This window comes from Trichosurus vulpecula, chromosome 8 (genome assembly GCF_011100635.1).
Source record: "Trichosurus vulpecula isolate mTriVul1 chromosome 8, mTriVul1.pri, whole genome shotgun sequence".
Taxonomy (NCBI): Eukaryota; Metazoa; Chordata; class Mammalia; order Diprotodontia; family Phalangeridae; genus Trichosurus; species Trichosurus vulpecula.
This window is the reverse complement of record NC_050580.1, coordinates 225,987,159-226,009,408: the sequence shown is the minus strand read 5'-3', so window position 1 is coordinate 226,009,408 and position 22,250 is coordinate 225,987,159. Positions and strand designations below refer to the sequence as shown.

Genomic DNA, 22,250 nt, shown 5'->3' with positions numbered 1-22,250 from the left:
CATCTCTAGCCCTTCAGTGACAAGGAAACCCATAGAAAGGTTTCTGCATATGCCTGCCTAAAAGAGAGTGTTCTCTTTTGCACCCCAGGTAGCCCTATTTGTGCCTTCTACAGCTTCCTCGCTATCCCCCTGAAATAAGAGGCTATTGGCCACTCTTAATTTCTTGATCTTTAAAAAAAAAGATAATAAAATTAAAATCCTCAGACAAACCTTAATATGACCTTTCCTTTTCTAGATGATTAAGCTCAAACCTGTTTCCATTACTCTAATTAATCACTCAAGGTGGTTTCTGTTTTTGCCATATACAAAAAGCTTTAATTTTTCCCAGCCCTTTTCACCAAGGATTTTACCTTCTATACTTTTTGCATTGAGGACAAGAATCAGTGCAGAGACAACAGATAGTATCCCCATTTTCCCTTGTACTATGAGGAAGCTCAACTTCCATTCTTTATAATTATGACTGAGAGGGAAAATAGTCAAAGCTAGAGATCACTGAGAGGGTGGGGTGTAGTGGGTGGAACTTGACAAGTTTGTTTCTCTAAAGATTGCTATTGTCTGACTGGTAATACCATAGAAATGCTTTCTTCCTCATTAGGAAGACTTCAACTAGTTCTCTGGCTTTTCTTCCTTGCCTGATCACTGAGGAAAGTCTAGAACTAGAGAAATGCTTCCTCCCTGATTACAGTGTTCCATTGTTTGTGTTGGCCTTCTACAGTTTATATTTGATTAGACCAAGAAACCTGCCCAGACCTCAAAATGTTGTCAACACAGGTGGTGGGGTCAACAAAACTTGAGAGAAGCATTTATTGCTGAGTAAATGGGGTTTGTAGTAGGATACTTATTTCCATCAAAGAAGACAGAGTTTTAATGAGGAATTCTTTCAGCTGGCTAGGAATCCATTTTCAGTTGATGTGTCTAAGAAACATCTGAGGAAGGCTTTTTTTTTTTCCAATTTTGGGGATGGAGGAAAGATAGGGGGATTATCAGAACAGTGAGAACAGTGATGCTGTAGGGGCTCAGGTTACTATTAAATTTCTATGTTAAGTCCCTAAGTCTTTAAAGCCATTTTATAAGTTGAGCAGGATGATGCTGATGCAACATGTATGAATGTAAGTTAGTAGCCCTTCTGATATATTACAGTGTGTATCAAAGTCTGTAACATGGAACACTGAGCAAATATCCTGCAGGTAAGAGTTCAAACAGATTTTTATGCACTTAGTTCCCTACATACCTGTATTATGTATCTCCTCTGTAATGTACATGCCTTCCCGATAAGTCAGCCCGCCTGCAACTGGAGTTCCTGTTGCTGGAGCCAGTGAAGGGTCAAAAGCATCAATATCAAAGCTTAGATGAATTGGTCTTTGTTTTCTAGACAGAAATGGAAAGCATTTATCATTTAAGTTATACTTTGATCCACATCTGTCTAGTAGTTCTGTAGCAACCTGTTGTATCCAGGAATTCGGCCTCCTGAACCTGCAGGTTTGAAATGATTCCTTTTCCTGGAAGTTATTGTAGGGATCTATTTTCAGACTTTAAGGATGTAAACTGTCTTAAGACAATCTTGACTTATTCTGTATGCCTGGAACAGAAAGACCTCAGGTCATCTTACTACCTTACAGAAGAACCTAATGCTATTGGAACTGTCCACAAAAAGAATTCTTTACTTCCATTGAATGTGTGACCCTGATGAGCCCTCTACCCCAGTGATGTAAATTAAATTGGATTAATCTGGATTAGTTTCTGTTGCTAACCAGACACAATAGCATGATTTGACTCTGACTTTAACTTACTCACCATATCTTAATACCCACTCCTTTTCTGGTTCAAGCATCAGTTGATCCCATCTATCTAATGGCTGAAATTGAAATGTGAGCATGATGCATTTGAAGTGCTCAAATTTCCTTTTTTGTGATGTAGCATAATATTAGATGGCAACCCACTTAATAATGAAGACCTAGTATTAGTGGAAAAGGCTGTCTTGGAAATCTTGAATCTGATCCCAAGTACCTTTCTAGAATCCTTCCTCAACTTCAAAAAACTCAATGAAACTGCTTTCAAGGGAAATTTAGAATGCCTATCTATTGCGTTTTTTTTTTTAAAACAAATAGCTGTAATGGCTGTTATGAGAATAAATTCTATATTGGACAGGCATAAAATTCTAGTCTTATAGGTCTTTCTCTTATACTTGAAGCAGCCTCTAATACCAGATAGAAATGAACTGATATCCCAGTTGACAGGTTGAAGACTGGACTACAATGTACAAATCCTTGCACCATTACCCCCTGGGACATTAGTATCCAAACACTTCATTATAGTTGCTTACTTGCTGATCAGTCGATCAAATGTCTGTTCCATGACCTTCTGGATTCCAAGGCGGTCAATGTCCCTCATTGAAAAGTACAAGATGTCATATTTTTTAAGAATAAAACTGGTGAGGCAAAGAAAAGAAATAATTGAGTTAATGATTTGGTTTTAACTCATGCATATTCAGGAATTCCAAAGTAGCTATTCATTCCCAATATAGTTCACATTTAAAGATGACTCCCTACCTATCAAAACATACCACAGCAACTTTCCAAATGGGAGACAATCATTAGTGAAAGGTGACCAACCTTGTGAGGAAAGCCATTTATTGCAAGTTTTGAGGGAGACCCATGTTAAAATGAATTACTTTGATTTTTGTTACATTTGTCTTTTTGTACATCCTTGTTTGGAGGGAGGGAAAACTAGTTACCTAGCCAAGTGATTCAGCATGATGGAGTAGAAAGAACACTAGGATTTAGAATCTAGAAGAACTTGAATGGATCTGTTCTGGACAATGGCTGTGTGACCAGGGTGCTTAGATTCCCAAACTAAAAATGGAACTAACTTTTAGACTGCTCATCACCTCATAGGGTTATTGTGAAGAAAGTTATTTATAATGTGTAAACATTTAAGAGATAAATGTGAATTAAAATTTGTAGTAATAGAGCACTCAAAAATCCACCAGCCAGGAAGAATTTCTGGTTGGCCTAGAGAGCCTACAACATGTAGACTGAGGTGAATGAGTTTGATCCGGAACCTTCAGGTAGGGGAGTTGAATATGTGCTTGAAAGGAAGAGACCATGAGGTTCTGACGAAGAAGGAACTGGAATGGTTAGCTGTAGTTAAGGACTGAGATGAGAAGCTTAGGTGTTAGTCTAGTTAAGGATAGATTTTAAAAAAAAGAAAAAGAAAATGCCCCCCTACCTATCCTATTCTGGTATTACATTATTTCCATTTTTGCATATGCTCTTTTCCTTTACAAAAAGCCTTAGAAAACACACATGTGGTCTAGAGCAGAAGTGTCAGACTCAAGTTACAAAACTCTTGGAGCACCAGATAAAAATTAGGAAATGTTCAACAAAATAAATTAAAATACAGTGCAATGTAAGTAAAGTTAATTTTGGGGTTTTTAGGTCCATATGTGACTTGTGGAGGTACAACATAGAAAGGGAAGAAGGAAGTAGATTCTAAGACAGGCATCAAGAATAGCAGCTTCTTTGCAGTAGTGGGGAGATTAGGGTTTGGGTAGGATTTCTGAACTGAAAGGACAAAGCTCAAAACAAGGAAGATCCAGAACCTCAAGAGCTAAAGGCACAGTCCCCCTGGATCATCTCCAAAAGGAGGAGCTGGTGCCTGGGACACTTGTCAGAGAGTCAAATGAGGCCTAATGGCCGTGACAGTCATTTACAAATCTTACTGTTCAGCAGGATCCACATCCCTTAGGCCAATATACACAATATCTGGGGATGAGAGGCAGGGCTTGATCCAGGAGAATCCTGGGAGTGATGGTACCTAAGTGAAAGGGGGGGGGGGGAGAAAAACTTAAGCTTTGTTTACTATAAGAACCCTCCTAATGCTAAGCATATCACTCTTTCCATTTCAGAATAGAGCTGTCAGTCAAGGAGGAGTACAGTAATTTCTAGAACCCTGTCATATGCTTAATGATATAGCTCTACCTTTAATAAACTCACAGGGGAAAAAGCTGGATTGGGGAGGGGAGAGTGAGTCAAGTGCTAAATAGCCAAGAATTCTTGAACGGGGTGGGCTGTTAATAAAAGTCCTACTTTGATTTTTGTGGCAGCCTGCATACCGTTAGTCACTCCCACTGAAAGTCAGGAAATTTCCCAATCTTGAAGAAAATCAGGAAGATGGAAATTTACTTTGAGCAGGACTGTAAGAGGTAGCTCTGTTGGCCCCAAACACTCTGATCATTTTAAAAGTGTAGGTATGATTCCAAACAGGAAAATAATGTCATTTCTACTGCGCTCACAGGACAGCTTTTGCTATCTACTTTTTACCCCTGTCGTTCACTGAATGTGAGCAAAACAGTTTGGGACATGCTGACCTGGAAAAATACTGCAAAGGGCAGCCACTTGCTGTAAATAGTTGCTAAAAACAGCAGTATAGTTTTCCAAAAGGGAATAACATCTTCTCTTGCTTGGAGGGGAGCCTCAGTTTTTCATTAACTAATCTAAGTAGTGTAAGGACTGCTGATGAAGTCCTTCTCTGCTGCATGGTACAGGACTGTTTACAGATCAGTGAAGTGAAGCATAACTGGGGCTGTTTCAAGTTGCTGACAACAAGAGCTTGAGCCTGCTATGAGCAGTCCTCATATTATACTGTTCTGCCACTTGCCCTAATTTGAGCCAGAGTTTTAACACTACTTTTAATACACACCTGAGCTATTCAACAGGGGCAAGGAAGGTACCTCGTAAAGGCAGAAGTGGCAATGAGGAGAAGCCACAAACGATATCGCAGTACAGTTCAGAAGGCAATGAACACCCAACGCTACAGTGAGGGTAACCTTTGCTGTCTACATTGCCATAGAAATGCCAGGTTCCAACTTCCCTGTTCACAGAGCTGCATCCTTAAGGCAAATGGTTCTCTAGTAACAGAAAGGCTTGTGGTGACTGTGGGAGCAACATTCTTTCCTTCCCTACTCAGGATGGGAAACATCTAACACACCATACTCATCTCATCCTCTACAACTGCCTCCCAGAGCCTGGATAATTAGTGCTGTGTTTACCTATTTGAGCGAGCATCCAACACTCTGGTAATCAGTTCAGCGCACTGACCTTGTCCTGCAGTTCTCTGAGAAGGAAGGAGACTGGCTGTCCATGCAGACACCCAGATGAAGTGGTAAGGGGTGTGTTGATGTCAGCATGAGCGTCAACCCAGATAACGCATAAGTCTGGGCAGTGCCGGACATGGCCACTAATGGATCCAATTGCCGTACTGCAAAGAAGAAATGTAGTAAATATCATAATAAAATGCCTCTAAATCTCACATTCTGTACTTTGGACAAAAATTGAAAACTGACGAGGTTGGGTTTGGATAATGCAAAACAAGTGATGAAAAGGAATATTACAGTGACTAACATGGGATAGTTATGAACCAGAACCCCTTAACAGGTCAGGAGTGTATCACAGCGGCTCACATTAGGAGTGATACAGTCTGGTGCAGAGTGAAGTAAGTGGACCCAAGAAAACAGCACATACAATGATTATAACAACGTAAATGGACAGAACAAGATAATCAGAAGTGAATGTTGCAGATTTATAAAGGAACAAGCTTGGCTACAAAGAAGAGACATAAGAAGCCACCCCATACCATTTCATTTGTAGAGATGGGAGGTCCACAGTTGTGGTATATTCTACATACATTTTCAGACTTTTTCTATGTGTTGACTGGTTTTGCTAATTTTTTCTCCTTTCTTTAAAGAATATTTCATGTCATATGGGATGACTTAATAGGAGAGGGAGAAATTCCGGTAATAAAAAAAATCAATAAAATTTTATTTTTTGTGTAAGTGATAGAGGCGTTCACTTATTTCATAACTAAGTAGACTCCATGTGTGTGTTTGTGTGTATGTCTGTATTTGTATATATAAATTCCAGATGGTGATGTAACACTTTGCTGGTTCAAACTATCAAACATTTGTTAATTTAGGAAATTCAAAAATTTGAAGCCTACAGCTTCTTAAATAAGATAAAAATAAAATACCTTAGACTATCCTAGAAGTTTAGAAGGAACCAAAAAAAAAGTTTTGCTCATTTTTCTTTTGTTACAAAAGAGAAATACTGGGAAATTACTGATTTTTTGAAAAAGGCACCAAAATGAAACACTCTTTAAAAAAAGAAACTAAAGATGACAAAAATTAGCATTCATTATTACCAAGGCCACTGATTTTTTAAAAAATAATTAAAAAAACTGTATTTTGTGACATTTTACATTGGATTTACATGTTATCCAGATACCAAAAGTACTCCTCATGCCTATTCCTTTCAGTGTTCAGTGTTTCCTGGATGTGATGAAAACCCTGGAAAAGTAACCTATCTACCAACCTGGAAAAAAGAGAAAACAATGCAATACTAGTTGGGTCCAGTCTGTAGGATCACAATCAATGAGATTCATCACTGTTAAACCCAGCGATGAATTGTATGAGCTCAAAGAACGGCATGTAAAGCAGTAAGCTCTTTGAGGGTAGAGACTGTCCTCTTTTTTATCTCAACCTTTCCCTTCTCCCCAGCTTAGCACATTACCTCATACAGAGCAGGCTCTAAATACACGCTGGTTGAATTTCAAGCATTTTATAGTAGGTAGAACACCAGATCTGTCACTTATAACAAACAGTGTATAAAAATATACATAATGTCTACTATAATGTAAAGCTAAATGTCAGCCAAGCTCATGAGCTGGAATAAACAATCTTGGTTTGGGAAGATCTGATAATGAAATAATGTCCCTTAGTATACAAGTGTGAAATGTAATCATTTGGCAGGTGGGGGAGCTGGACTGGTTGCCTGCTAAGGTATGTTGTACACTATAAAAAGTGATGCAAAGAATAAAGAGAAATTTTATAAGGTGAGTGAAAGGATACAAAGTAAGCACAACCAGAACAGTTTACAAAATAACTCCAGTAACTGTGAAGGGAAACAGCCTTGAGAGAAGACCAATAGTGAAACATTCCTCCTACCTCAGGACAGAAGTGCTTATTTTCAGGCATGACCAACATGTTGACTTCTGTTCTGGATGATATTTGTTACCAGGCAAAAGTCTTATTTTCTCAGGTGGAAATCGTGGTAACTGATGGTGACAGAAATGGCCTTGTGGAAGTTTTTTTGATAAAAGGATAGTTCAGTGGATGGGGACAGTCTATGTTAAAGGGGAGTGGTGGTGTCAAAGCAAAAGGTTAACAAAATTTAAGGGGGGGTAACCGAGAACCTTTTCCTTCTCTCCCCACCAAAGCTTTCTTTTACCTGCTGCTAACAAGTTAGCAATTTGAGATTCACCTTATCTTTTGTTCCCCTTTTCCCCCTCCAAACTCCCCTAGCTTTCCTAGAATAGGTGACAAATGGAGAATGTTAAAGAATCCATGAAGTAGTCTTAATAACTATTGCAACACAGGTAGCTAGCAGAAGGGCAGAATAAAAACAGGGCAGAATAAAAACTATGGATGGAAGCTGAGTGATTGTTTGGGTGGTGACTAAAAAGACAGGGAGAACCGCCCACTGGACACAGCACTGAGCTGTGAGGTACGATTCTTGACTTCTAGTTGCTTCACCACTACCTCGATGTCCGATCTGTGTGTTTAATTTCTAACTGGAAAATCTAAAAATCCCATTAACTTCAACAAGCACTTTAAGCATTCACCATACTCTAGTCTACTGTCCCCATTCTTATTTGGGAAGCCTACCCATCTTCTCTCAGGCTCTAACACACACAAACTTGTACCTTTTCTAAATCCCTACTTAGGAACTACATCTTGACTTTTATGCATGAGTATGAATTCATCCTATAAGATTCTTTGAACCAAATCCCACATCTTTCATCCCTCACTGCTTGGCAAGTGGGTGCACAGTAAATGGTGGCTAATTGATGAATAAGAATGCTAACAATCAGCCCCTCAAAGGCCTGAACCAACATTCAAAACTTAGCAGAAACACCAATTATGTAGGACTGACAGTTGCACTTAACCTCCTCCCCAGTGTGAGAGCACACTGAACTAAGGCATCAGTTATGTTATCAAACATTAACATTAATACAATGTTCTAGAAGTTTTGGGTCTCAATTTAATCTAAGACCTATTCAGTCTTCCTTAATAGAAGACTTGATCGATTCTCAGTTTCCTAATCGTCAGTCTAAAATTGGGGAGATCCCTAGGCCTTACAGCCCCAAGATTCTCTGACTTCACTTATGAAGTACTTTTATTTTACCTTTATACAATTAAAGCCTATAAATAGTAAGGATTATAAAGTAAAGCATATAAATTATAAAGATACATTATCTCAATCTCCACCACAATCCTGTGAGGTAGTTTATTCTTCATAAGAAAACTGACAAGTAATTTGCCCAAAGTCACATGTATGGATATGCAGGCTAAGCTAAGGGACAAAAGGGACACCCCTACATGCCGCTCACCTGTGGTCTCCTCCCATAGTGAGGCAACGGTGACCAGAAGACACAGCCCTGCTAACCGCCTCCGCCAGCTCCTGGTTGGCCAGGCCTACTGAGCGAGGATTCACGATCAGATTGTTGTAGAGTGCATCATCAGTCACAGGAGTGAAACGCAGATCTCCTATGTCATTTACCCGGCAACCTGAGAGCCAAGGAAAGGAGGAAAGGATGGTTAATTGTGCATTCTCTACTGGCACTTCCGAAAGTTAGGGTCACAGACGATAAAATTACTATTCCTGTATTATTGCATTTCTCGAGTTTTTTTTTTTCCATAGAACTGCAAAGGAACTGAAAGACCTGGCTCTACCAGGAGCTATTTAAATGGCCTGAGGCTCAGTTTCCTCGGCTCTAAGATGAGGAAATTGTACTAGATTTCTAAGGTCACTCCCAGATCCAGGTCCTATGATCTTCTAGTGAGTTTCTAAATGGAAGAATGCTGCTTCTAAAAAGTGTTTTAAGATTTAATCTGGCAAAGTTGACCGTGTACTTTATGAAACTTTATCTTTTACAGGGAATATATTGTATGTTCTACATATCTCTTTTTCAAGGGAGATCAAAGATCATTTCAGTCTTTGGGAGTGATGATGAAAGGATCAAATATTGCTGTGATAATGGGAAGATTATTTGCATTTTATACACTCTTCTCCTTTTAACCAAGGAAGCTGTTCCTTTGAGTATTTCAAAGGTCACCTTACATCTCACCTGCAAATTCTGACATGATAGGCTGACTTCCACAACTGCAAACTACTACTTTCCCTTCCTTAAAAGGGCCATTTATACATGTTAATCACATAAGTTCCCCTCTACTTCATAATACAGTCAAAACCAACAAGCTTTCAGTCTGAAAGCTATTTCTACTCTGATGCAGCATAATATTTGCAAAAGAATGAATACAGATTTCTCTATAGAGAGAAGGCAAATTCTTAACACAAATATTAGCAACTGATTACAGTGGCATTTTTGAATTTTAAGTATGTAAAACACCTATTTTCTAGAGTTCATTTTCTTCCCAAATAATTAGCCCAAATCTCCAAGTCAAGATCTTATAACCTATGTACACTCTAAGGAAAAAATGGCCCCCGATAGAAAGGTTGGGAATGTGACCCTATCAGCTTTTACAGCTGAAGAGAGGATTTTGTCCAGTGATCTATTTATTAGCTGCATACCAGGGACACTGACAGACTATCCCCATCTTTGTGGCTTTAGTCTAGTAGGAGGACAAGACAAATGTGTAACTATAAGATACAATGATGCACTTAGTGAGCTGAAAACAAGTTATGTCAGTGAATTTTAAGGGGAAAGGACATACTACAGAAGGCTTGGAGGAGGCAGCATCTAAACTGGGATTAAAAGGATGGGTGCAAATTAAACAGGCAAAGGGAACAAAGAAGAGGGAAAGAACTTAACAGCTGTGTTGGGCTAAAGGAAAAGAAGAGACTTGTCCAATTTGGTTGAGGTGTAGAGGATATAAGGAGCAGCAATAGGCAGGGTGTGGAAGGCTGGGTGGTACCAGGCAGAGAAGATGCTGAATGCCAAGCTAAGGAGCTTGAATTTTTAATCAAGAAGCAAGAGGGAGCCACTGAACAGTTTTTGGTTTTTCACTTGAGGCCTGATAAAACCATATGGCTCAAGGGACATTATTCTGGCAGTGGTATGAAAAGGACAGAGAGGGGGCAGCTAGGTGGCGCAGTGAGTAGAGTACCAGCCCTGGAGTCAGGAGGACCTGAGTTCAAATGTGGCATCAGACATTTGACACACTTACTAGTTATGTGACCTTGGGCAAGTCACTTAACCCCAACTGCCCTGCTTTCCCCCCTGCAAAAAAAAAAAAAAAGGATGGAGAGGAGAATGAAGGTGTTAGGAGACTACTGCAACAATGCAGGTAGGTAGTAATAAGCATTGAAATGTAGAAGTGGGAATAAAGAGAAAGGGATGAATGTAACAGCTTTTCAACACACAGAACTGGTAGAACTTAATAACTAATCAAATTTGTTTTTCATTTGTTTTCAGTAGTGTCCATTTCCTCATGACTCCATTTAGAGTTTCTTGGCAAAGATACATTTTCTTCAACAGCTCATTTTACAGAGGCAAACAGAGTTAAGTGACTTGCCCAAGGTCACACAGCTAGTATCTGAGGCCAGATTTGAACACCAGTATTCCTGACTCCAGACCCAGTGCTCTATCTGCTGCACCACCTAGCAGACCCTATTGGAGAGGTGAAAAAGGATTACATGGAATACTATTGTTCCACAAGAAATGCTGAACATGCGGATTTCAGAAAAACCTGGGAAGACTTTCATGAACTGATGCTGAATGAAGTGAGCAGAACCAGGAGAACATTATACACAGTAACAGCAACACTGTGTGATGACCTTAGCCCTTCTCAGTAATGCAATAATTTAAGACAATTCTAAAGGACTCATGATGGAAAATGCTATCCACATCTAGAGAAAGAACTATGGAGTCTGAATGCAGATCAAAGCATACTATTTTTTCTCTTTTTCTTCTCTCATAGTTTTTCCCTGTTCTGATTCTTGTTCTGATTCTTTCACAACATAACTAATGTGGCAATATGGTTAATGTGATTGTACATCTATTGCCTATAGCAGGTTGCATGCTGTCTTGGGGAGAGGGAAATATTTAGAACTCAAAATCTTATAAAAGTGAATACTGAAAAATAAAAATAAAGATTTTTTTTGTTTAAAAAGAGAGAGGACTACAGACAAACTGCATACTCCCAAAATCCTAAACATGGGATATTGGGTGAATGGTGTTTCACTAGTGAAGTCAGAAAGAAAACCAGCTTTAAAGAGAAAAATAAACTCACAATTTCAGACTTACTGAAGTCCTTGAGGGAAATCATTCTATCCATTACATACTGTTAGTAGTTAAAGATGTAGGCCTGGAGCTCAGGGGAGAAGTCAGGACTAGAGATAAAGATTTCAGAGTGGTCTGCATAAAGGTGACATTTAATTTCATAGGAGTGAATGTGACTGTTGAAGGAGAAAAGCCAGGCTGTTCTAGTTGAAGGTGAGATGTGTTTGAAACTGAGCAGGTAGGGGAAGATAGGTTCAAGATAAACTCTAGACATTAGGCCTGAAGCAGCCAGAGGATGAGTTGCTCCACTGTGGTGACGGGCCTGTCGTAGGTAATCCCTTTGGGATACACAGAAGTTATTCATACCAAAAGCACAAGACAAGCCCAGTTACTGAATTTAAGAGGATCGCCATTTCCCTCACTACTTGCTGTATCTTAAATTACAGTGACCCACAAGATCCTGGCAGCCTTATAACTTCTAACACCCAACTCTGATCTTTTAGACCAACTAGAAGTTACTTTTGACCTTGATGGAAAGTAGTTGGGGACAAAAATACTTCAGAGGGAAAGGAATCAAAGTTCCCATTCACCCTGGTAATTCTCTAATTTTCAGGATCAATAAAAACTCAGACAAGAACCAATGATGAGCTTAAACTATAAAAATTAACTTTGAAATATCTTTTAAGGAATCAATGAGAATAAGGTATCAAAAGCATTTTTTTCTAAATGATTGCACTTCTGATTTAAGGGAATACTATTGCTTTCAAATTTTCAGTCACTACCAAGTGTCTCAGTAAATTAAGAAAAGCATATTTTTCAGACCAGCAAATAAGGAACTGAAAACAAGATTGAGAGCTGTTTAGTAGTCAACTTGCAGAGAAAAATGTTTGGAGAACGTGGGGGAGCTTCTAGTAAATGGAAACTTCTGTGCAGTCTATGGCTTTAGTTTAGAGCTTGACAACAATGAGAAGCCCAGTGAATCTTGGGGAAAACCAAAAAACTAAGTGGGTATAGAAGGAAAGTGAACCAGGGTACATGTTTCCCAATTCCCTCTTTCCACTTAAAATAATGATACTTCTGTCTATCCTAAGGCACTAGGTTTTGGTTACCTTGCTAAAATAAGGGTAAGGAAGGCAGAATTCAGAATTGCCCATTTCCGTTTCTGGCTCCCCAAAAGCTTACCAGCTGAAGTTTCTCCAGGAATCATATACCATTATCTAATGGGTCCCCTCAGGGCTTCTAATCCAAAATTCACTCCTATTCCCCACCTCCTACATCTTGCCTAAGCATCTTTCCTCAAAAAAGAGGGGAAATAAACATGCTTATTTCCTTAGATTAATAGGTAAGGTTGATTATCCACCCCAGGTGTTTCTTTGTTGCTTCATTCCATCTCCCTCCCCAAGTGATTATAGGCTCCAATGGGGCTCGCTAAAACTACCCCTTTTTATACATCTTTTAAGACTGTATGGATCACCAGCAGAACTCCTATTCCTAATTTTTAAGAAACACAAAGAAGGATCCCAGTTCAATCAATCAACACATATTAAGTACCTACTACTGAGTCAGACTTTGTGCTAAGGCAAAAAGAGGCAGAAGGCAGTCTCTGCCTTCAGGGAGTTTATAATCTGTTATGGGAGACTACATGCAAATACATACAAAAACAGGCTATATTCAAGATAAGCAGGTATTAATTAGCAGAAGGAAGGCACTAGAATTAAGAGGGCTTGGGAAAAGTTTCCAGTAAAAGATGTTATTTTAAGTGGGACTTAAAGGAAGGTATGAAGACCTAGCAAAGGAGGGAGAACATTCCAGGCATGGGGAACAGCGAGAGAAAAAACCTGGAGCCAAGAGATAGAGTGTTTTGTTTGTGGAACAGCCAGGCCAGAGTCACTGGAACTTACCCATCAGGGGTGTAAGAAGGTATAAGAAGACTGGAAAGGGATAGGTTAGGGCTAGGGCTGGAAAGGGCTCTGAATGACACGAAGAGCATTTTGTATTTGATCCTGGAGTCAACATGGAGCTACTGAAGTTTACTGTGGGGGTGGGGTGGGTAGTGTGACATAGTAAGACTTAAGCTTTAGGAATATTGTTTTAGTGGCTGAATAAAAGCTGAACTGCAGTGGGAAGAGACTTGAGGCAGGCATAGCCACCCAGCAGGCTATTGCAGTTGCTAGTCAGGCATTTAAAAGTCACAGAGCTGTGCAACATTTCCAGTGGGCAAATCCACAGCTAATTACAAATAAAAATCTCTGATCGGTTGTGTTTTTGAACAAGCAGTAGAGATAATGGCCGTAGAAAACTGCAAAAAACCCTATCAAAGTTGCAGCTAAAATAACTGATGAGCAACAAGGCTGAAATGTTAGACTGGATCTAAACTAGGAATACAGTGTGTTAATCCATGTTACTCACAAAGCTGGCTGAACTTTCCTTTTCACCCCAGACAATCTGAATTAGTTTAATAAATACCCTCTGAAAGAGACAGTATATCACAGGATTTTTATAAATGCTAAATAAAGAAATTTGTCACCACTAATAAAACAAAGTAGTACGTATTCTATGTAGTAATGTAACACTCCTTTAAAATGTATAGATTTCAGAGCCAAGTGGTTTAGAGTGCTCAGAAATTTGCTATTGGCCTGAATAAACCAAACTTAACCAGTATAATAAATCAAGTCACATTAACTAGGCATATTAATATTCTTTCCCCAAGAAAGACTCCCTAGGTCCTAGTTCCACAACATTTGCTTCTCTCCCCCACTTGGCTCCTGTGTTGCCTCCAAATACCAGGAATAGACATGAGTTGTTGCTTTTAGCCATGAAGATGCTGGACTAAGGTTATGGTTCAACAGACAGAGCACTGAGCCTGGAGTCAAAGGCTTCACATCTTGGCTCTGCCCTCTCTGGAGTACAGGGAAAGCCACTTCACCTCAGTTTCCTCATCTATAAGCTAGAGAGTTTGGACTTATCTCCAAGGTTCCTTCCAGCCGAAGTTATGACCCTGGTCTTTGAGGCTTTATAAAGGGAGGAGATGCCACGTCCACATGCTGGACTGCACAGGCCTTGTGTTAAATGAGGGTAGTGTAGTGCAAGGGGGATAAAGAACTGGCTAGGAGGGCGTGGACTCAAGTCCCACCTCTGACATACACTGGCCATGGGACTCTGGGCAAGTCACTTCCCTCTTGGGTGTTGCAAGCCTCTGGAAGTGCAAAGAAGGAGCTGACCTGTATCAGTACAAGGAGTTTCCTCATCTGACAGCACTTATAGTCCTATAACAGTGAAATTACTGGTCGAGTCCTAAACTTATCCATATATAGATTCAAATTGCATAGGTACATTTCAGGCATGCATATGGATAGACAGAAATAGAGATGAACAGTGATTAATGCTAAGTGGTGGCTTATACTATAAGACACTCTTCAGGTAGAAAAAAAATAAACTCCAAAGCAAAAGAATCAAAGCAAAAGAATCAAATCACAGTCAAGATTTGATAATGATAACAACTAGTATTTACACAGTGCTAAAGGTTTATTAAGTGCTTTACATCTGTTTTCCTTTGATCTTAACAATAATCCTGTAAGGTGGGTGCAATTATCCGTTTTACAGATAAGGAAACTGAATACACAGCAGAGTGAAGAGGCTTGCCCAGGTTCCCATAGCTAGTTAAGTGTCTAAGGTAGAATTTCAAGTCAGATCTTCCTAATTCCAAATCAAACACCTTAAGGTTTTTCTGTTATTTAGTTCAGTGGAATTACAGACTATAGCTAAATGAATACTTCCTAGTAGGAAGGTTCTTCTTCTAGGAGGGCTTATGCTTTCAGCACCTCCTTCCCCCATGTAAGCCACTGCTGACCTGGGTACTATCAACCAAGTATTTGTTAAGCTCCTATGTGCCAGAGCCTAGAGAACTACAAAGAACAAATCTAACAAATCTAACAACACCTAGGATATGAAAAGACAAAGCAGATGGAGGGTGGGGAGGAGGGGGTAGGAGTGGGTAGTGGCATAGACCAAGAAAGGCCTCCTGGAGAAGGTAGTCTTTGAGTTGAGGCAATCTTTAAAAGGGTAAGGAGTAAGTGCGTTCCAGGAACTGGATGATTAGAAATGAAGAGGCCGCCAGTGGCTGGAAAAAGCCAAGAAGGGGTTGGAGTTGGAAATGAGGTGTAAAGGAGCTGTAAATGTCAAACCTCCAGAGGACTTTGGGTTTTATCCTAAAGGAGAGAGGAATGTGAGTGGGGTGACAGGCTCAGACCTGTTCTAGAAAACTCATTTTGAAGCTAGGTGGAGACAGGGAGACCTTTTTTTTTTTTTTTAGAAGTTACTGTAATAGTAGAGGCCAGATGTGATGGAGGCCTTAACTAGGTTATGTGGCCAGGTGAGTGGAAAGAAGGGCATGTATGTGAAAGATTTTAATAAGGAATTCAAAAAGTGGGATCTGGAGAGAGAGATAGTGAGTTCACTTTTGAACATAAGTTTAAGATACTTTTAGGACATCAAGTTTGAAACAGTATATCCATCCCATGGCCAGCGTAGGTGGTCGTAAATTAAATTTGAGAAAACCAGTTGCAGTTGAGTGATTAAGTTGGAATTTAAATTGTATAGGTTTTAGAAGACAGTGGGAGGTTAAAAAAAGGAGACTTATTGAAACTTTTTTTAATGCACAAAAGACAAACAAGAAAACAGGCAAGCTTTAAAGTTTCTGAATTTATTATTCAGTAACTTAGGTGGCAACTAGGTACTGCACTGGACAGAGCTTAGAGCCAGGAGAACCCAGGTTCAAATACGACCTCCTAACTCACTGCATAACTCCTGGGCAAGTCACTTAACTGCTGTCTGCCTTAGATTGGTAGGAGATTTTTGGAAGATCAAATGAAACAATACTCAAAGTATACAATTCCTGGCACAAAATAGGCTTGTTTCCTTCTTCTTTAGTATGTATGTAACACATTTGAGGTTGTGTATAATTCTCTTTCTGTTCTACTTTGCATATGGAAATGTTCATTTGATGCTTAAGTTGAAAATAAAAATAAAATTTATAAATTTTAAAAGACAAGAGAAAGAGCCTGGAGACAATGTGTATAGATATTTAGCTTTTTCCAAGGAGTTTGGCTGAGAAGGGGACACAGGACAATGTTTGTGGGAACAGCAGGCTCTAGAGGATTTAAGGAGTGGCAGTGTTTTGCTGGCCATGTTTGTAGGCAGCAGGTAGGGAGGATGATAGCAGGGGCAAACTGTGGTTAAAGAGAAGGGATAGAATCAAGAGTGCGTGGCCTTAGCAAGGAAAAGGTCCCCTTCAGAGAATCAAATGGCCTTGTTTTTTTCAGTTGAGATAAAGTCCTTGGATGAGGTGGTGTTGGGAAAGGTTTGGAGAAGGAAGAGGTTACCAGTATTTTTCAGCCACTCTGGTGAGAGGAATAGAGAATCATGGAGGAAAAGAACATTGCCTTGATGGCATCAAGAGACCAGTTGGGATTAGATAAATATTTATTTGTAGAGAACCTAGGTAGCATGAGAAAAAAGTATAGGAGTTTAGCTGGTTAACTAATGAGTAGAGATTAGGAAGAAAGGAGACTGTGTGTGTGTGTGTGTGTGTGTGTGTGTGTGTGTGTGTGTGTTTGTGTTTATATATAGGGCTGGGGTGATGGCCTGGGACAGTAATGAGGTTCAGAGAGCACAAATAGGTTTAGGAGAGGGACTTCTAGCTAAAGTGACTGCCTGAATGGGCAGCAGACTGCCTCCCCAACATAAGCCTGAAATTTGTACCAGACTGAATAATCAGCAAGAAATTAAATAAGGAACTACAATAAATGTAGTTTCTCAGAGAAGCTACATCTTCTATACCAGAATTGCACACACACAAAATTTTAGCTAGCAGCCCACAGACAATTGGAAAGGGGGTAGCCAGCAAAGCCTACCCAAGCAAAAAAGTCTATACATTCCCAGCACAGAAGAGCCAAGAGCCTGCAGAGCTGTCTAGAAGCAGCAGGAGCAGAAGGAGCACCAGAAAAGTCTCCAGGGTGGTTGTAAACCTACAGTGGGGCCCATGGAAACGCAGAGAAACAGCAATGACCAGCATTAAGGCCAGCTTGGAGTATGACACACTGGGACTCCAGTATTTCTCGAATCTTGTCCTAAGATGCCACAGGGGGCCATGAAGAGCCAGTGCTCTGAACCTCAAAGGTCCACCAAGAAGGCCTAACCTTGGGAGAAGCAGGTCAACCTGAAATCTAAGTGACCTATGTGAAGACCAAACAGGTCCAACCATTTCATCTAAAAGCACAGCAAGGGGTGGAGCTTGGCTCTGGCCCAAAGCCCAGTTGAGAAACTAAAGTTGGAGAGATCAGTAAGTGAATCAAATTCCAACCAGTATAAAAAATTGTTGCTAATCCAGAGATTCTCCCTTAAGAGGATATCAACTACTTGACCACAAGCAGAGACTCAAAGGGGAAAAAAATGAATTCTTCACAAGGACTACAAAATGAAGCAAGGAGATTTTTAAAAAAGGAATAAAGCTCTTGAGAAAAGTATTAGAATAGCTTAGAAATGATAAAAGCTTATCCAAGTCCTAGAAGACTAGAACGCAGCAAATAGAAATGAGTGACTCCATGAGATGATAGGAAATATTAGAACAAAAGATAAACAAAAACTACCCAGATCTATTATAACCAGAGGGCAAAGTAAATATATATAGAATCCACTAATGTTTTATGATTCTGTGAAATTTTCTTGAAAGAATTCTGATCCAGCCATTCTGGAAAGCAATATAAATTACTAAAGTGTGGTATAGCTAAGTGGTAAAATTGATAGAGCCTTAAGTCAGGAAGACAGGAGTTCAAATTCCACCTTAGGTACTTGCCCAGAGAGAAGTCACTTCACCTTTGTTAGCCTTGGTTTCCTCAACTGTAAACAGGGATAATAACAGCACCTACCTGGCAGGGATGTTGTGAATTAAATGAGATAATATTTGTAAAGAGCAGTGCCTGGTGTTGTAGAAGGCATTATATAAAAGCTTATCCCTTTCCCTCTCACCTGAAAAGTTGATACCCTTTAATGTTGAAATCTTACTACTAGGGATACAACCCAAAGAGATTAAAGATATAAAGGTTCCATGTGCACTGGTATATTCACAACTCTAATATCAAATAACTACCACAGAAACAAAGTAAATGTTCATCAGTTAAGTAATGGACAGACTGATATAACGGAATAGTTCTACACCATTTGAGACAATGAATATGAAAAATTCAGGCACTTATATGAAATGAAGCAAAGTGAAATGAGGTTAAGAACCAGGAAAATAATATACACATTGATTATAGTAATGTAAATAGAACAAAATACTGAATGCTCTAATTATGACCAAGTCTGGCACCTAGGTGGTACAGCAGATAGAGTGCAGGACCTGGAGTCATTTTCCTGAGTTCAAATCTGGCCTCTGCATTTACTAGCCATGTGACCCTAGGCAAATCACTTAACCCTGTTTGCCTCAGTTTCCTCATCTGTAAAATGGCAAGAAAACCCCAAAAAGGGTCATAAAAAGTTGGACACAATTGAAAAACAACTGAACAAAACTGGCCCCAAAGAAAATGCACACCTCTGTATGTGTGTGTGTGTGTGTGTATCTGTACACACACGTAGATATACAGATATACACAGCCACACCTATCTTGCTAAACTACTGCTTTGTTCTTTTTCATTCTTTGTTACAAGGCATGGCGCTGTGAGCAAGAAATATATTTAGAAATGAAGATAGTGTAAAAACCAAAAGATATAAAAGAAAGTAAAATCACTCCTGGAAAAAATCAATTCATTCTCTATAAAACAACACACCCAACTCTGACTCATTTCTTAAGTCAGAAGCAAGCAAATAAGTTTGTTTACCCTCCTTTTCCTAATTCAGCAAGTCTCTTCCATGTTAGAGAAAGGTACTCTTTCTCTCTCTTTGCCTCCCTTGCATAATTATAACTAGGACCCTGTTACATTTGGGGTAGGGCAATTTTAGAAAATTATATAATTTATTTATTTTCAGTTTTCAACATTCACTTCCACAAGATATTGAATTCCAAATTTTCTCCCCATCTCTCCCCTACCCCACCCCAGGACAGAGTGTACCCTGACCACCCTTTCCCCCAATCTGCCCACCCTTCTATCACCCCACCTGCTCCCATCCCCCTCCCATCTATTTTCCTGTAGGACAAGATCGATTTCTGTACCCCATTGCCTGTACATCTTATTTCCCAGTTGCATGCAAAAACAATTTTTAACATTCATTTTAAAGTTTTGAGTTCCACATTCTCTCCCTTCCTTCCTCCCTTTCCTCACCGAGGAAGCAAGCAATTCAATACAGGTCATACATGTATAGCTATGCAAAACACATTTCCATAAGTCATGTTGTGAAAGACAAACCATATTTCCCTCTATCCTGTCCTATCCTCCATTTATTCCATTCTCTCCCTTGACCTGTGTCTCCCCACAAAAGTGTTTGCTTCTGTTAACCCCTTCCCCCAATCTGCCTACCCTTCTATTATCCCTCTCTCTTATCCCCACCCTTGCTTTCCTGCAGGGTAAAATAGATTTACATACCCAACTTAGTGTGTGTTATTTCCCTCCTTAAGCCAAATCCAATGAGAGTTAGGCTCACTTATTCCTTCTTCCCCCTCTTCCCCTCCATCGTAAAAGCTTTCTTGCCTCTTTTATGTGAGATGATTTACTACATTCTACCTCTCCCTTTCTCTTTCTCCCAGTACATTCCTCTCAACACCATTTTATTTTTTAGATATCATCCCTTCTATTCAGCTCACCCTGTGCCCTCTGTATACGTATAATATACATGCACATACACACATACATATACACATACATACATACATACACACAAGGTAGCGCAATTTTAGTACCAAGTATCTGCTCATTTCCTGCATAGGAGGGTAAAGATATCACTTCCAAACTGCATAAATAATTATATCAGTCATACACACAAGAGCACTGACCTTCTGAGAGTTTATATTGATGTTTATACTGATGAATTAAACTTAAAGACTGTGGTAAATATTTGTCTCCGAGTATCTGTTCTATCTGAGGGAGGGAGAGGCAACTGCCTGTATAGGATGATTAGAAGGATCCTGTCTGAAATCCCCAAAATTAGTTCTTTGGGGTTAAGGCATCAAAATTCCTTGATAAAATGCAAATCAATTACTTGGTAAAGATAATTTAGAGCTACAGGATTATTTAGACCAGGGCTTCTTAATCTCTGGGTCCATGAATTCGTTTTCTTTTATGATAAATATATTTCAGTATGATAGGTTTCCTTTGTAATTCTATTTTATTTTAGTCATTTAAAAACAGACCAATTCAGTCTTTTAAAGATGCAAATGAGGAATCCTGCCCAGAATTTTTGTAATAGAAAAGAACTGGAAATAAAGTGGGTACTCATCAGATGGAATAGCTAATCAAATTATTGTACTTGAATATAATGGGATATTACTGTGCTATAAGAAAAGATGGATGTGAAGAATTCAAAGAAGCTCCGGAAGACTTGTATAAATTGATGCTACCAAAATAAATAGAACCAGGAGAACAATTTTGGAAACGAACACAGTAATATAAAGGGAAACCACTGAAAGGACTCAGAAAACTGATTAATCAGGAAACTGATGATAGATCATGCTTCCCACCTCTTGGCAGAGAGGTAGTAGACAAAGTAGAGCAGGAAGCATGCATTTTCAGGTATGACTAATGTTTTGCTTTCTTTTGCTTTGCTTGACTATACTTGTTATTTGGGAGGGTGTAGGTCACTGGGAAGAGACAATAATGTGTTAAAAAAAAAAGCCAACAAGAGCCCCAAATTTAAAAAAAAAAAAACAAGAAAGGAATTCAGCAAAGAAACTGTGCCTTTATGGCAGGGTGGCAAAAAGTCACCAAAAGTGACAAAATCACATTCTACAAATTTCCCCATGGCTAGACTTGCATAAAGTTGAAGGAACTGAACCAGACAGTCAGGAAGTGGTGTAATCATGGTAGAGAAAAGAGTCAATGTTATGTTATAGAATATTCAATGAATAAGACAAAGAAAAATTGGTTCTGGATATATTAATTCAAGCCACAGCCACATCAGGTCCTTGGTTTTTTTGTTTGTTTGTTTCAACAACTTGATTTTGTCAATGAAGATAGCCATTTGGGTTTTTTTTTTTGAGATATGAGAGGATGGGGGGGTACATTCCCTTGCAGGTATTTAAGAACTGACCAAGAAAAATATTACCTTCAGTCTGGGAAGCCTAGAATAAAAATGGTTAAGAGGATATCAAAACTTCAATAAGTGAAGAAATGGTAAGAGAATTCAGTCTTCCTCAATGACCTTTTCATGCTTGTGAAGACAATGCCAATGAAGGACTTTACCACCAGAGGTCTTAAAGCATATGTTAGATGAATATTAGTCCTGAATATCATAGATGGGAATCAATACTTAAGGTTGGATTATAAGATATCTTAGATATCTTCAACTTAGATTCTAAGATTCTATTAAGTTGATGGAGCTGCTAGTCAACATAAACATGTCAACTGCAGAGGAGAAATAATCGTCTTCAGGTCGCGACAAATATTATCACAAAAACAATTGTCACAACCTGAACCCAATGAAGGACATGCTTATGTTCAGACTACCAGCTCTACCAACTTCAAAGGATCCTAGAATTTAACTGGAAGACATGTAAGAGATCCCACAAACAAGAAATAGCAATTTTAGTTGGCACAGGAAAGAGCCTCCTCAGCCTTTGAGATGAAAGACAGGCTTGCTTCTCATCATAAGAAATCTATAATGCTGAGAAATTTCAAAATCATAAATCCACTAAGTGCAAATGCTAGTCTAGAATCCATTTCTAATAAGTCATTGAACATCTCATGAAGTAGATATATTATCAGTTACAAGGGTGGCTATTATCAAAACTTGCTTAGCTGAT

The 22,250-nt window shown here is 39.2% G+C and overlaps 1 protein-coding gene across 1 annotated transcript in view; it reads right to left on the bottom strand.

Moving 5' to 3' along the window:
- ARG2 (arginase 2) overlaps positions 1-22,250 on the bottom strand; it is a 39,734-nt gene that overhangs the window by 1,189 nt on the left and 16,295 nt on the right. Inside the window, exons 3-7 of the mRNA XM_036737164.1 lie at positions 8,446-8,623; positions 5,100-5,259; positions 3,722-3,816; positions 2,324-2,428; positions 1,232-1,368 (exon numbers count right to left, since the gene is read on the bottom strand). Of these exons, the coding sequence (XP_036593059.1) occupies positions 1,232-1,368; positions 2,324-2,428; positions 3,722-3,816; positions 5,100-5,259; positions 8,446-8,623 (675 nt within the window). The remainder of the gene's footprint in view (positions 1-1,231; positions 1,369-2,323; positions 2,429-3,721; positions 3,817-5,099; positions 5,260-8,445; positions 8,624-22,250) is intronic.